The sequence below is a fragment of the Glossina fuscipes genome, unplaced genomic scaffold (assembly GCF_014805625.2).
Source record: "Glossina fuscipes isolate IAEA_lab_2018 unplaced genomic scaffold, Yale_Gfus_2 0, whole genome shotgun sequence".
Taxonomy (NCBI): domain Eukaryota; kingdom Metazoa; phylum Arthropoda; class Insecta; order Diptera; family Glossinidae; genus Glossina; species Glossina fuscipes.
This window is the reverse complement of record NW_023998414.1, coordinates 26,595,960-26,613,235: the sequence shown is the minus strand read 5'-3', so window position 1 is coordinate 26,613,235 and position 17,276 is coordinate 26,595,960. Positions and strand designations below refer to the sequence as shown.

Sequence of the window (17,276 nt, the reverse complement as noted above, 5' to 3'; positions counted from 1 at the left end):
ACAAAATACCTAAAAGAATTAAATGTATAAATACCGGATAAGCCTGAAAATAAGAGCCTTACTCTGATGGCATATATATGCAGACGTTTAATAAAACATTATCACTGGCTAAGGTTTTTTTTTTTTTTTTTTATGATGATATCATATGTTACACATGTTTGATAATAATGGTTTGGGGTGAACTAATCAAACGCGATGAATAACTGTATTATTAGTACATAAATGAAAATGCAAAAAAAACAAGCTTTTATTTTGAAATTAAGGATAGTTATTAAGGAGCTTGAGTTTTTTTTTTATTTATTTTTATATATTTGTTTAACTTACCTGTCGGCGATGGCGTCAGCGACATCATGTCAAAGCGTATATTTCTTGGTTCAAATTGATAATCCTTTAAAAAGGTTAATTTGGCGCCGCGTGTTTTATTTAAACCCGATACGGCTGAGTGTATGGCACGTAAATATTCACGTTTACCGAAATTTGTATGAGGTGCTATCAGGCCGATATATAATTGTTCTCGATTGCTGGACGAACTTTTCGTTAAGCTATTGGCCAAACGTATGGCTTGTGTGCATGTGCATGAATAAATTAAAATCAAGGCAAACATTATTATAACCAAGGATTGTAAGCTTATTCTTAGTATGGGTGATAACGTTGGCGACGATGGCGACAATGCCAATGATGATGACGATGACGATGACGATGACGATGGCGGCGGCAACGTTGACGATGCTGACAATAAAGCGTTTAATTTAAAAGAATTTTCAATATTTTTTTTTCTAAACGCAAGTGTACTGGAGGTGTTGTTAAGGGCGTTTGTTAAACTTTGATAAGAGCTTGAAAATTTTTTACTATATTGCGTATGCTCAGACTTGTGTAAGTGGAGCTTTTCTTCTCGTTGTTTCATTTGCTCTTGTCGATGGTCTGTTGAGTTGGCACCTCTTTGCCAACATTTTATAAGAAAATTGTCTTTTCGATCATTTTCAAACGTTGACATAATTTGTTTACTTTTGCCATTTGTAACATTGTTGCTCATATTAATAGTGTTTGTTGTGTTGATTTCAGTTACATTATCTCTTATAAGAGTGGCAGTGTTATTGTTGTTGCTCTTAATGTTGTTGGTATCATGACAGTTGACATTATTTCTACGATTGCTGCTACTGTTACTACTTGTGTTAGTGCCATTGCTGCTAGTTCTATCACTGTAGCTATTATTTGTATTGCAGTATCTCCATCTATTTGTTATTTGTTGGTTATGCCAACGAAACTTATATTTCCATTTTTCGCTAAAATGTTTCCAAAAATTTTTCACTTTAACGCGACCCGTATGCAAATGAATTTTATATGCATGCTGTAACATGCAATAGTGATGATAGTGTTTGAAGATATTTTTGCAGTTTTTGTTAGTAAATGCGTTAGATTGGCATGCCAAACTAACCCAAGTTTTATGCCTGAGTTTTTCTTTTTCTTTTTGTTGTTGTTGTTGTTGTTGTTCTTGCTGATATTTCTTCTCTTCCCTTAGCATTAATGGTCTGCAAACATTTTTACGTTGCCATAAAGGGTTTGCTTGTTTTGTTGTTCTTTTACATTTGAATCCTTTTGTTAGTAATGGTGGCCTGCTGCTATTAAAGCATTTCAGCTGATATTTGTTATTAAATCCTTTCATTTCTGTATTCCTGCTTTCGTACTATTATTATTTTTATTATTGTTGTTCTTGTTGTTATTATTATTATTATTATTATTATTATTATTATTATTGCTGAGAATTTTTTATTCTTTTAGTTAGTTTAATTTTGTCTCATTTCTAAAGAATGTTGCCTGCTGCCATCTCTCTACGATTTGATTGTGAAATTTTTGGCTTTTGTTTGTCATATGGGCAAAGAACAAAAATAAAGACAAAAAAAAAAAAAAAAAAAAACCAAAAAGACAAAAAAAAGAAAGAGACAAGAAAAAAAATTAAAAAACAAATAAAAAGAGCTGGATTCCGCTGTGATAACGATTCGGCAAATGTCACTTCATACAGCAAAACATTTCTTGCCAAGTTTTCGTTTCTCTCTACACAAACAAGAAAGTTTGCCTTTGTTCTTTGCTCTGCTGTAACAAAAGTACAACAAAAAAAAAAAAATGTATGTAAATTTTCGCTTAGAGTCTTCTTTTCCGTTTCCCTTGACGTACTATATATATGTGTCTATGATTATGAAACAGCAGATATCAAGTTAGGTTTGTTGCCAGTGGTTGTTGATAATCTGTAAGCAAAACGGAAAACAGAAAAATATTTTTCTTTAATTATACTTGTTTGCATGTTTTTGTATTATATAAAATTAAAACAATGTTTAAAAAAGATTTCAATTTTATTTATAGTTATTTTAGTCATTTCGAAATGAATTTTGAAATGACTTTAAATTTATTAATATTTCATAATGTTTGTGCACAGCAGGAAGGCATATAAAAACACAAAAAAAAAAAACAAGAAGAGAAAATTTAATCCTTAACCAGCCAAGCGTATGATTGATGTTTGGTTTTTTTGTTTTTTTTTTTTTTTTTTTTTTTTGCTTTTGCTTTATTTATAAATACATACAAATAATTTTAATAGAAAGCTTTGCTGCAGATATGTTTTAAAATTATAAATAGTGAAAAAGAATTCAATTAATTTCTTCATTCCGTTTTGAAATATCGATTTGTTTCCGTTCATTCGTCCATCCGTCCATCCGTCCATTTGTCACAAAAGCTTTCTATTGAGTTTGAAGAAGAGCATTGATGATCTACCCCTAAATATGCGTATACGAACCGAAAAAGAACAAGATTGTATTAAAAAATCGAATAAAATTTTTCAATAGAAAATCTTTTCATTTTCCTTTAGAAAATTTCCCGATTTCAAATGATCTGATTGAAGCGCATGACTTTGAAGCGTTCTATAGAGTCTTTTATTAAAGGTTACCCTCAACGATTTTCAGTTAGCAAGCAAGTGAAGTCAATTATTGTCAATTCGCGACTTTGAAATTGTTCCCGAAATACGAAATGTATTGGTTATGAAAATGCTCAGCTGTTATGCGGATTCGAGGAATTTCGATTGTTATCGATATTAGTATGGAAACCTTTTTACAAAGACTAAACACGAAATCAAACACTCTACACGCGCTCAGCATGTTGTTACCGTAACAAGCATGCTAACGCAACCTTAATAAACAATGTTGATAATTTGTCATTTTTTTTGGGGGGGGCGACACTTTGATCTGTTAACTATAAGGCCAAGATTTAAGGATTAAATGATTGCAACAAGCTGCCCTGTTACAAATCAAATTGGAACGACTCTCTCTTTATCTCAAAATATTAGATTTACAAATAAATTCGTTAAAGTCGAGATATTGTTTGCTTCATACAACGTCTATCGTATGTAATTTGTTTCCGAAATTTTGACTTTGATACAACTTAGACATTATTGTTTGTATGGCATAAGTTTCAGTTGCTGACAAGCTGTAGTTCAGTATCTATCAAAGCTGTAAGCGATGAATGTCAAGGGATGTCAATATGTAACATGTCAACATTCTTGTCGACCGCTTACAACGAGATCGACTTAATCATGTCTGTTTGTGTATGTATTGAAATCGTAATTTGACAAAAATTTGTCTATATATACGTGTATGTAGATTAAAACTCTAGGAGCTTCTTCATATGTTATTCTTATAGTTTTCTACTTCATTTCAATCGTTGGTTCGTTGTCGATAAATAAAAAAAAATAAAAAAAATTCTTCTCTTATTCCTCCCAACTCCTTAAACATTAGAACTTTGTTTCATTTAATACCCAACAACGATATCGATAGTTTCGCAAAGGGAAAGTTTAACTGTATTATTAAATGGGATAAATAATAGGTTGGAGGGAAAGTTCTGTCGTAGTTTAAAGAAACTATTTAAGTTCATTTATAAAAATACATGTTTGATATTAATCACTTAAATATGCTCCGTTATTTGCTACAACCTGTTGTCATCTTTCGGATAACCCGTGAATTCCTGTTTTGTAGAAGTTCTCCTCCTTACATTCTTACACGATCAGACAAATTCTTTTCCGTTAATTCATGTGGATCCCAAACACTTTGCTTTAACAAAAATCCAAAAGATTTAAAGTGATCTCCAACTTTTGTATGATAAATGCCTAACTCTTCTACAAATTCCCGACTTGTTAAGTGTGTATCATTTTCCAACATCGCTGGCAAAACATCATTATCGATCTTGGATGGTCGTCCAGATCGATCACTTTGGAGCAGGCTCAGATCCCCGGAACAAAATTTGCTAAACCATTAGAATTGTAAAGGGGGACCCGGTGGGTTGCTCAAAACTTAGAGTACTGCTTTGCTATTGATATTAGCGGCAATATAAAAATGGTCTGATACTTTTGACTTTCTACTTTCATCAACGACTTTTAAACAACATTTCACGCAGTAGAAAGCATTTTTCGATATCTTGCCGCTTCAGTTTTGACGACAGTCAATTGCACACTTTTTATTTCATTTCAATTATCCACAAATATCTTCCGTCGGACGTTAGGATTTCTAATTTTGACTTTAAAAGTTTAACCAGGGATCTCGAAGTTTTTAATTCTTTTAAGTTTGTCGGGAATTTTTGTGTTCGACCTTAAACTCTTCTTTAATATATAGAATCAGCTTTCCTGAAGGTAAAAACTAAATCGACGGTATCGAAGGTAGAAATCAACATTAAGAATGTTTCAAGGACTTGATCAAATGACCCTTAGAAAATCCACTGCGTAGCCTCAAGGAAAGGAGGCCGAATGGCAAAGGCATTATAAAAAAGCTTTAGGTACCTATGCAATATTACCGAATAGATGGATCAAATGTCATATCGCATTGTTTTTTAAACATATAAGTGGCGAACTTGACTACATCTTGGTGGTTGTACCGTATAAGAATTTCAAGCTAATCCATTATATTTTACGGATCCTTTTTGCCAGATAATCGACGAACGATAATCGATAACGAAAGTGTCTCGTAGCAGCTAAATACGATGTTGCCCTGAAGGAAATATAAACAGAAAAATTCTGAGGATTCCATTAGTGGCGTTTGTGGTTTTGTGGATTTTTTAGATTGTCCTGGTATTGGTGTCAAATCTCAGATTAATACCCACTATAAATTACCAGACATTGGTAATAATATATCAAAATTTTGCGTCGCATAATCGTTTTCTGAATCCATTTAGGCTTGTCTGTCCGTCTTACGTATTGTGTTTAGCCAAGAGGTCGCAATTTTTGAGATATTTTGATGAAACTTAGTACACAGGCGTGTTTTGGCCGTTGTCGCAACAGTGTTCAAAATGATTCAAATCGGACCACATTTCGAACACTTCTCATATAACGCTGTATTCTGAAAAGTTGTTCTATAAATAAATGTACTAAGCGAAGTGATGAAGTTGTTATTTTAGTTATTTGTCACAGCGTTAGTTTTTTTTTTGGGGGGGGAATTTTAAAGAGTCTTCCAAAAGGCCTTATTTGAAAAATTTTTAAAATTTCAACTAGCACTACTCTTATCCGCTGGCAGTGAACATGAAAATATTTTCCTTGATTTCGGCAATCAATCATTAAAACGTTTTATTATTTTCGATTGAAAATGATTGTAAGTTTTTTTAAAGCTCTTCAGATAAACATTACGTTGCGTCAGCTTTTAAAAATCATATTTTATTCAAATATTGTTTTGCACACTTTTTTTGATGATAATTACAGTTAGCTTCTGATGGTTGCCGTTAGCGTTAGTTATTTTTGTTGGAATTCTTTTTTTTTTTTTTTATATATACATCTACATATAATACATAAATTGTGACATTTTCGCTTATATTCTAACTATATAAAAATCATTGACACGCAAGTTATTGCCAATTTACAACTTTTTGAAAAGTCTAAAAGGAGAATGTAAAAGTAACACAAGAATATTGTATGCAAACATCAAACAGCTTTAATTTAACCAAAAGCGAAAACGCAAAGTGAATTTAGTTTACTGACTTTTATATCAGCTATTAAAATGAGGGAAGCGTAAGAATTTCTCTTTCAATATTTTTTCGTAATCGGTGTAAAAAGGTTGAAGTCAAATTCCCCTTGCCTTAGTTAAAGTTTATAAAGTGTATGTCTGTCTACGTATTAGTCCAATATTTGATACATTCGACGCGTATGTGTTCTTTGCTATTGCAATATACTCAGGGGCAATAGGCGGTTCCACGACAGGATTGCTGGGCAAAGCCTTTAATATGACGTGAATAGTGGAGTGAGCAGGAATCCCGAGTACCGAGCCCTAACGACTCAGTGTGTCGCGGGTTTAAATCTCAAGTGCGTTACAGTCTACTTTAGTCGTAGTTATAGTGAGTACTCAGTCAGTAAAGTTGTAACAACGATTTGATACACATCCACTAGGCCTACGGCCACCGTTTCTTATCTCATTCTTATTTCTCACGTCTTTCTGACCGCGACTGTGTTACATGAATAGAGAACATCACCATGGCTGGTCATCTTAAAAAAAAGAAAATCCTTTAATAGGGTATCCTGGCTTTCCCACTATTCTACAGTACGATATACTACCACGACAACAACTGGCACCACGCTCAACTGCGCTACCCCCTTTACGTACACTCATACTCCCCTTTCCCTTTCTCCCTCCCGCTACCTACAATTCGTCCGAATAATGACCGTGCCTACAAGTGTAGAGGACATACCTTGAGTAGTTCATCACTAAAAAAAATAGGCGCAATTATTGGTGTAATATTTTCTAAATATGATGACAACAGCCCGAATACAAATAATTAGCTTATATTCTACAATGAGGTTTTGTTATATAGAATCATTGCTTGACCAACACCTAGAACGATTCATTAAATACTAAATAGAATGTCAACTCGGAATCCGAGCATAGAAAACGTCAGTTTTTCCGTTTTTTGTATGTGATCAGAGCGAAATACTATGAAGCTGCTATAGATATAATTACCTCTAACGGATTCAATTTCTCAATAGAATGAATGTGTATGTGCAATACAGGTATACAGATATATTACATTTCTTCGGATGGTTGTAACATCCATAAGGATTTGATATGTGAAAACCTAGTATAGATTGATGAAGGCTTACCTGTCAATGCTATAAGCGATTGGCGAAAAGATGAACAATAATTTCGGGAATATTTAATAGGACTTCAATAGGGATTAACACAAAAATGTCACAGTGAGATTTGGTATTGATTTTGTTTGCGGAAGGCAAAGACAACCGAGCCAAGAGACATGAAGCACGAGAACAAAAAGCACGGACACGTTGCAGTAAATAAGTCATTTTTAAATAAATTTTGTAAAAATTGTAAATTAAACCTACGCCATTCTCAATATCACAATTCACAGTCTTACGAACTTAATCTCTTTAAATATTAGCTCATTATTATTAAAATATCTTTTCATTAATCCGTACATATTGGATTCGTTCATACCTAGAATATAAAAAATACTGAATATGTTTTTAAAATGTGAAAATAGATATCGGCGAACCCAATTATGCATATATTCTTGCCTCATAATAATGGGTTCGTTTATAGCCTTGTCTAGGAAAATAAATTTTATAATAAATTTTTACATATAATTCCTTGGTCGGTCCTCTTACAGAAGAAGCAATTGTTTTCTTCATTTTCTTAACTTTAATCCTTCAATGGACGAAGTGTAGGTTAGAAGAAAGTAATTGACCAGAGTGAGATGCTGGAAAGAAAAACCACTTTCAGTAAAATTTCACGAGAAGCATTTGAACGGTTCTATGAAAAACAAATCGGAATTTGTTTATCGTAAAGTTTTAGACACGATTTGTGAAGACCGTTTCTTCTGAGGGTCAAAACAGCCGGAATGATCAAATTCGCTTAAAAAGTAAATAACGATAGTTTTTTGAATGTAAAAGACATTTGTTTTACAATAATTGACAAGCGAGCCGGTAAAGGAATATTCGGAGAATATTATTATGACCTGCTGGTTGCGAAACTTAACTAGAAAACTAGACCATAAACAGAAATTCCTTAAGAAAGATCAAACTGTGGGAAATAAAATAAGAAACACTAGAATGTCTAAACTATTCGTTAGATCTAATCGCCTTGCATATGAAAATTCGTAAACGACAAAAGCGTCTTTCAGAAAATAACTTCAATAATGGGTCGATGAAAAAATTGTAGCGAACATAAGGCAAATGATGTTTAATAATAAAAGCAATTTCACTTCAATTATTGCATTCATTATGTGGCGTTATCTAATACATTAAATAGCCTAAAGAGCTCTTTTCGCCCTTTTTAATATTCATTTTTTTCATAAAAGTCACTTTAATAGCCTATCCATCACGCACACCGTCATTAATATAAAATATTCAACGCAATCTCATTGTATTGCATGTCAAAGCTACAGCTTGTCCGAAATAATTTGTTTATTATTATCTTTAACTGCGCAACGTATACAAACAACAAAACCATTATTAACTGATAGCCAAAGCAATGACGAAAAGGACTCTTGACATTATTATAGCAAAGCTCAAGTGTGAAATTCCCCTACCACATATTATATTGTATGCATTCACAAATCCTTTCACTTATGATAACCATATGCATAATTAATCAATTTTAATTATCAATCATGAAACTTTCATAGAAAAAGATGGTACGAGTGAGTAAAATTGGGAATATTTATAAAAATAGCTGAGCCAAGCTCTTAAACTCTTGCACAAAAGCTAATGCGCGTCATGCTTTCGTTCTTAATGAGCTAAGAGCGAGTGTTTGTAATCGAACTATGAAATCTTTGTTAGCTAAAATCACGCAAATAATGCCAGTCAAAAAAGTGCCGGGAAATATCAACTCTATAATGCCGAATATAACTAAATTCTGATTTATACGTAGAAAGGTAGGAAGGAAAATTAAGAAAAATAATTTCGGACATTCAATAATCGGCTATGTCCAACAGTTTGTTGTCCAGAATTCATATTTTTTACGAAAAAATTCATCAGTTAATGAAGGGCTATATTAAAATATTACTTCAAATCCTTCAGTAAATAAAAAACATTATATGACTGCTGTGCTCGAGAATTAAAATTAATTTTAAAAGGATTTGAAAATATATGTAAAGAGGTTTCATGAAAAAAAAAAAAATTCAAACAAAAAACTCAAGAGAATCTTTTTGTTATAGCCGACTTAATTTGAATCGGTTTATATAATAAATTGCACAAATTATGACTTGATAAAAGGCGACTTAAGACCACTGATATCATCAGATTTGAAATCAGTAATCAATCAGAAAAAGAACGTTTAAAAGGAAAGAACCCAAAGTGAACCAAGCAAGTGGTATTTTACGTTGTATACTTCAAAATACATTCTTGGCAAAATATAAAAATAAACCGCAAACCAAAATCAAGTAAAAAAACTTCTAATCAGGCATGGCCGGCCATTGAAACTTCGCCTCTTATTAAAGCGTACCCAAAACGTCAATTGACATGATCCAAATTGAAGAGAAATTTGAATTTCCTTGTCAAAAAATTAATTATTTTAACATAAAAAAACTATTTATTACACTTTATCGTCATTGATGAATTGGATCGAAGAAATAAATCAACGTGATCCAAATTAGTTCCATATAGTTAGTACTATCGACTAATTATCATAACCAAATATTAAAAAAGTTAGATCTTTCTGACATGTAAGGGCTTATATTTCACGAAAATCCTGGTATAAAACGAGTTCCAAAAACTACGTCCACCTAATTCGAATTCGATAAGTTTAACTTCTTTGTCAATTTACTTTATTATGAAACAACTTTCGCCAAGAAATATTGAAAATTAGATCTTTTCACCATATAAAGATTTTAGTTATCGTAGAAAGGGTTATATGACAGGGGGTACGAAAAACTAATCTAGGCGAACCAAATTTTTCATATCAATTTGGAATGTCATTTTTTTCCATTTTTAAAACAAGTGAATACACTATAGTCAAACTAGGCCGATACCACATTGTCTACCACAATTCTTATTCCGTCTTAATACGTTTTTATAGGGGCTCACTATTATACGACTATAGATTAAATATTAGACCTCTTTGCAAATGAAAGTTCGCTTTCCGAAGGAATGGTTATAAGCGAAAGGTTCAAAAATTGTGCTACGTATTCAAAGTTCATCATAGTTAATTTTTATAACAAACTACTACTAGTATGGATTAATTTTTATCATAAAATATTAAAATTTCAACTTTTCTTCCCTAAACAATAAGAATATTTGTGCGATTCCGGTAGGATCCAAGGAATAGGCCGAAATGGTCCCAATTTGGGATAGCTCATAATTTTTATTTTAAAATACAGTTATGATCTGCCTTTAATCATAAAGCATTGAAAGTCAGACCCTTTTCTCATATGAACTTCAGTTTTCGTTATATGAGAGAGGGTTCAAAAATTGCCTCAGCCGGTCCAAAGTTTTCACACGAATTTTGAAAGTCGAAATGCTATCATTTCGATAAAATTTCAAAATCTTGTATATAATGACTTTTTAAAATAGAACGTTATATGGGGAGTGGTCGAAAAAGTGGATCGATCCGAACCATTTTTTATAGCGTTTTATTCTTGTATCAAAATTCGTCAGTGTACAAAATATTATCAAAATATCAAATAAACTATGTTCTATAAATTGGACACAAGACAGTCTGAGGGACGAAGGGACCGACAAGCTCAAATCAGTTCAGAACAGCTGCAATAAAAACTGGGTCTATCTCAAATCTTTGTGAATGGTCGAAACGTCCATGTCAACTCACTATACTCCGTATAACAAATGGGATAAAAAGTGTAATTGTATAGTAAGCGCAAATGTTTCCTAACCGTGTTGCTGGCGAAATTTTAAATGCATTTCAGAATGAATGAAAGAAAAAATGAGATCGAAATTGGGCATTTATCTTCCGGTCTAAATTAATTCCGTGATTTCCGTGATTTCTCTGCCGCAATTGAAATGATTTTAATGAAATCTTTTTGTGTTGGTGTCTTAAAAAAAAGGACATTAACAACAAACCTGTTTATGCTTTTATTTATACATTTATTTATTTATTGATTTATTTATTTATTTATTTATTTATTTATTTATTTTATATCTTTTATTTTAGTCGTTGTTGAAAACATCTTCTTTCCCGTTTTGTAACTTTATGCGGAGATTTTCCAATAAACAGCATGAAAAGAGAAATGTTTTTTAGACGAAGAGAGAGATGTGAAGAGAATATTTGACAAATCCATGTGTTTGTATGTCTGAGAGAACATTTAAGTGCGACGATAATGTTAATTGTTATTTATTTCCTACATAGCGTTGTTTTTGTGTTGTTCTTACATGTTTCTTTATCTTTTTTGTGGCTTATTGTTGTTACTTATTTCTTTTTTATGTTTTGTTTTTTTTTTTGTTTGTTTTTTTTTTTTTTTTTCTTGAATTTCTATTATTATGCTTGAAAATATCTCATGGGAATTTTTAGTACTCGCAGAATTATCATATGATATTTTGAGAAGGCATCACTGCCTGTATATGCGTATGTATGCATGCGTGTTTGCATGAGTATGTATATCCCTTTTCTGTTTGGATTTAAATTCTCTGTTGAATAATAAATTGCTATTCTTTTTCCGTTGATTACTATGGCTGTCGTTGTTGTTACAGTTGTTATTACTGCTGCCGATTTTACTTGTTATTTATTGTTGCTGTATTTGTTGTTGTTGTTGCTGTTGCTATTGTTGTTGCTGGTGCTGTTGCTGTTTCTGAGATTTTATAACACAACTCGTGTATAAGGACGGTCGATTGTTAGCTTTCATTTTTGTTCCTTCCACTCAGTCGGTTGGTTGGTCGGTCGGTCGGTCGGTCGGTTGGTCGGTACTTTACTTAGCTGCTTGATGATTGTTTTTAAAATCTCTGCGATTTGTTTTCTTTTTTATTTTTTTTTTTTTTATTATTTTACTATCTGTTAGTGGTGGTGGTGCTTGTGTTCCTGTTGCTTCTTCTTCTTTTTTTTTTACAAAATGTAGGTTATCCTTTTTGGGTGGTTTATTATTTGTGTTTTTTATATTTTAGTATTATTGGTGGGTACTGTGGTTGGTATTTATGTTTCATTTTATTTATATTTCATTTTTATTAAATATATATTGTTGGATTTTCGTTGGTTGATTGCTTAGGGTAACTTTCTCATCATATTTTCATTTTCATATATATGTCATACAGTTTAATATGTGAATTTTTGTTTTTTTTTTTTTTTATTATTTCTAGTAGATTTATTTTCTTTGAGTTTGAAATTAACAAATTTTATATTTCATGAATTATTGCAACTACCGCGCTACCATTATTGGCTTAACGCATTGTGAAAAATATAATAATAAAAATAAAGAATAATTGCAAAAAAAAAAAAAAAAAAATTTTAAATGAAACCGTTATTCATATCTTAAATATTCTTCATGTGTGCATATATTTAATGTATTTGCATTTGTATGAATATTTCATTATTTGCAGTTTAGCCTCTTAGATATAAAAAAAATCAATGTGTTAAACTTAGAGGCCACATACAAAAGAGACACAATGCTTTGCCACATTATTATCAACATTATCTATCGGTGGCATCGTAGCCTTGTCATTAGTATCGGCTAAGAAGACCAATTCAAATTGTATACACATATATACATTATTCGTTTGTTTGTTTTGAAATTATTTGGCAAACTATTATTATTTATATTATTTAACCGTGATAAACGTTTAAATGGTTTCGCATATATATATATATTTCCTTAAATTTTGTATATATATATATATATGTGTGTGTGCAAAAACGGGAATGTATATATATGCATATATACATGTATTTATATTTATATATATATATATATAAATATATATGCACGTGCAGATAACAAATATTTCAAGGACTTCATTAATATGACCCATTAACGTTGACGGTCGCAACACTTGAAGATTAATTTATTTAACAACAAAAATTTATTTTATGTATATATATATATATATATATATATATATATATATATGTGTATATATATATATCTACGTCCGCATTCCGCGTTATTTTTAAAATATAAAACAAATTACATTACTGGTTTCTCAGCATATAATAACATGCCATGCTTTCAAGTCCACACCCAAAATTCTATGCTGCAAAGCACTTACACATATGTAGATATTTTCCTATCAACATAATATAATATGGTTTGTGCCTGAACTTAAGTTTTTTTCTTTCTTTTCATAAGGGTTTCCTATACGCATACACACATACACACACGCGCGCAGACATAGTGTTACACTTGAAAAGCTAACAGGAATAAACCGATTAACAATGGACTCTATTTCATCTGCATACATATACGTATTTTATAGTATGTATGGATGGATATATGAATTTATGTTTGTATGTAAATATATGTATTGCATGTTTGTGTACGTGTGTCTTCATAAATGTTTGTTGTACTTTTGGAAATTTCTCTTCTTTGGTATTTCCTTTTCATTCTTTTATTTTTGCTTTTTTTTTGCTTTTTTTTTTTTTAAATTTTTTTTTAACTGATTATCCTTTTTCAAATGTTGTGAACGCTTTAAATGAACAGAGAAGACTAAATGTACATCTACAGCATCATATATTTTAAAACAGCTTCCAGACCAGGCGCGTCTCTTGTTTTCATACATAATACAAAAAAAAAAAAAGAAAAAAAAAAAAAAAAAAAAAAAAAAAAAAAAAAAAAAAAAAAAAAAACAAAGAACAAAAAAAAAAAACCACTTACTTTCCTAAACTTGTAGTTGTTAATAAATTTTCTTAAAAAAATTTCTTTGTGTCTGGTTTTCTTTAGCTAGACGTTTTAGTACATTTTTTATTCATATCTCTTGTTATAATTTATTAATTAATTTAATAATATTATTAATTCTTGTTTTTCTTTCTTCATTTAAAAGCTGCAACTTTTTTTAACCGTCTTATAACCGTTCATTACGAGCATCTTTAGTATACTAAACGAAAACTTTTCACAACGATTACGATGCTACAAGCACAGCCTCCCGTCTACCATTGATGATGCCGTGTAAATAAGAGATTCCATTGCTATTGTAAGAGAAAATCCACATTAAATGACGGAAGGAACAACGTGTTTATTCAGAAAGTTGTACTATTGGGAAAATACTGAAAGAATTATTTAACTTATTTATTCATTGTTCTTACCGTAATTGGCAATTGTATTGTCTTTTATCATTTCAAGCACAATTTTTAAAAGTCTTAACGCGATGAACAACTTTCCCAATAACACGCTTTCTTTTTTCCTTTTATTTTTTTAACACCAGATTCAATTTTGAAGTCAAAAAGACCACCTATACCCGCCGACTTGTTTCTAAATGCAGATGTCAGAAAGATATACGAAATTATGAACATTTTTCTACTTAACGTTTGACAACTAAGCAGCAAATTGTTCTGCTTAAGACTTACTATTTAAATGCAAATACATCCTAAACAACAATTTGCCCTTCTAAAAAAGAACATCATAAAAAAAAAAAAAAAAAAAATGATAAGAAATGACAAAAGAATATGTCTCCGGGAAGGGAACCGGGGCGTAACTTGTAGTGACTTCAGGATAACATCCTTATGTAAAATTTGAAAGTTACTTTTAAGATGAAATTCCGAGGAAGTATTAAATAATAATATCACATCTTCAAAGTTAAGACTACGTGCCCTTGTTTAAGGTGTAAGCATTTGAAATATATTTCGATATCCATTTTCCTAGACGAATAAAGGCATTGCCTGCAGCTCCTTAAGGGTATCGTCATATTTATGCTGACCGAAGAAGGTGGCCTTCTTAAAATGATATATGACTTCATAAAGTGCTTATACCAAATAATCCCAGGAGTTTATCTCAGTAAAATTTCTAAATTGGCTAACCAAACGGACTGTTATTGCTTTCACGCTAAATAAGAATTATTGTCCTTCATTGCTTTCAACAATTGCCTAAAATATCTTTTGCTTGTATATTGATCAAAGATTAATGTGGAACAATTCTCTAAAGGCTAAACGTCAACGATTTGGCTTAAAATCAAAAGAGAAGAAGAAAAGGCCAGAATTTGTCCAGAATCTCAGCTTAATCTAAGCATTTTAAATGCATTTTATACAGGAGCAAAACATTCAACCTATTTGGACCTATGATATTAAATTGTATGGAACAGCAAGCAACACTAATACTGAGTAGTACTTTAAACATATCAATCTAAGACTTTTTGTCTTAGTTAGCAATTAAATTATTCATTATGATCTAGATTTTCCATTCATCGAAAATCGAATCCAATGTATTTCATATCATATCATATCATATAGACCCCTTGACAATGGAGGTTACAAGATTGAAAAGATATCATATACTAAACCTTTCATTTGGAATTTAATTTAATTATATTCCTTGAATCACAAGCAATTTCTCTTAATATAATAAAGTGGACGGCAGTTTAAAAAAAAAAAAAAAAAAATTCGAAGAATAGATACTTGCAGTTACTTCACTTACATAACTAATTTTGGAAAAAAGAAAGCTTTATAAAATTATTAATTACATTACAGCCTAAAAGATTCTCAAACCATTAAAGGGAAACAAGCGAACGATTTCAACTTGAAGGTTCACTCTTTAAACAATATTTTAGATATCCCAAGATTTTGCAAGAAAATCAAAAATCGGCCTATGATCCTTAAAAAGTTGTTCGTTTTCATTTTGCAATTTAAATATAATTGTTCTCGGTTTTATAATTTTTAGCTCACACTTCGCATGAGAAACGTGTAAATTGCAATCATTTGATTTCATTGAGTCCCATTAATCATTAACGCAAGTGAGAAATTTGAGGTAAATAATTATTTTTAACACTTTCTTGCTTGCTAACGGTCATCCCGCTTTTTTCGTCTTTTAATTTATTGCGTTAGCCTAACTAAAATAATAATAATAATAATGATGGTAATAACACATAGATAACATTAATAATCGAAACTGACTATTGCTTTGAACTACATTCAGAAGCTCTTATGGGTGCTATAATAGATCACATGCCAAATAGCAAGCGAGAGAAAGGCTTCTAAGCGAACAATTGTCGGAAAAAGTTACTCTGATATATATGTTCATATATATGCGTTTATCATTCTTGCATCATCAGTCAAGAAGTCCCCCTAGATGTCATCTTTAATGAAAAATTCATATTATTTTTAAAAAGTATTCTTTTGATTATTTATTTACGAGTTATGGAGGTTTTGTTTAACAGACTAATTTTCCTATTTTCAAAAGGAATGAGAAGAAGAATAATTTAAAGGACTCCTGGGAAAAGAGATTTTATTTTTTATAGCACTAACGTTTTGTACATTTTGTTTTATACAATTGAGGCAATTACGCCATCACGTTTCTTTTTCATATTAACCTTTTTATTTATTTTTTTTTATTGGGGTGGGGGGGGGGGGGGGGACTATAATTCCGTAAAAGCAATTCTAGTTACAAATGCATTAAGCAACTTCGAATTCGACGATTTATCGTATAAACGGTATGAAAAGTATTTATTATTAATTTTTTTTTTTTTTTTTTTTTTTTTTTTTTTTTTTTGTCTTAAAGCTATGCGCTATCATAACAAAAGTGGAATTGAAAAATATATATTTGGAATCATACTGCATTGCATAGACTTGAAAGATGTGATGACATTTTTTCTGCCGTTACATAGCTGATTTTAAAAGAAGAAAAAATGATGGAAAATCTCCTTCAAGGTCAGGAAGTTGCAATCAATCGGACCGACTGATTGGCTCTTATCCATTCGCACGATCTTTTTTGATGCAGCCTTGACTTTAGAAAGACTTGGCAGGTCGGCCAGGCTTCATTTTTCATTACATCTATCAATACGCTCGAAGGATAGATCAATGGTGTTAAACATATAACAAATGATTTTTCTTTGGTTTTTGTTTAATCCGTGCGGAACGTCCACACGATGAGTTTCTTTCATTTCCTAAGCTGCCTGAGATGATCCAGGATGTCTGACCATACAGAAGACTTACAGATATATCTCTACTAACAACTTCAATTCGTCAGTGTCCGTTATCGACGGTCTTACGTCTTACCCTCAACTCTCTCATCTCTGAAAGGTGATGTCTAGTCGTTTTTTCAGTTTTCTAACCTATCTTAAACTTGACTGTAGAGAATTAGGAATTGAAATCTGAAATTATATTATACAACTTGTGTATATTAAACAAGTTATAACTATTCAAAAAAATGCATGCATGTACACG

At 31.2% G+C, this 17,276-nt stretch overlaps 1 protein-coding gene across 1 annotated transcript in view; it reads right to left on the bottom strand.

The window, feature by feature from the left end:
- The window catches only part of LOC119644606 (hybrid signal transduction histidine kinase A-like), a 63,987-nt gene extending 62,286 nt beyond the window's left edge, over nucleotides 1–1,701 (bottom strand). Inside the window, exon 1 of the mRNA XM_038044227.1 lies at nucleotides 325–1,701. Coding sequence (XP_037900155.1) covers nucleotides 325–1,663 — 1,339 coding nt within the window. The 5' untranslated portion in view covers nucleotides 1,664–1,701. The remainder of the gene's footprint in view (nucleotides 1–324) is intronic.
- Between the last annotated feature and the right edge of the window lie 15,575 nt (nucleotides 1,702–17,276).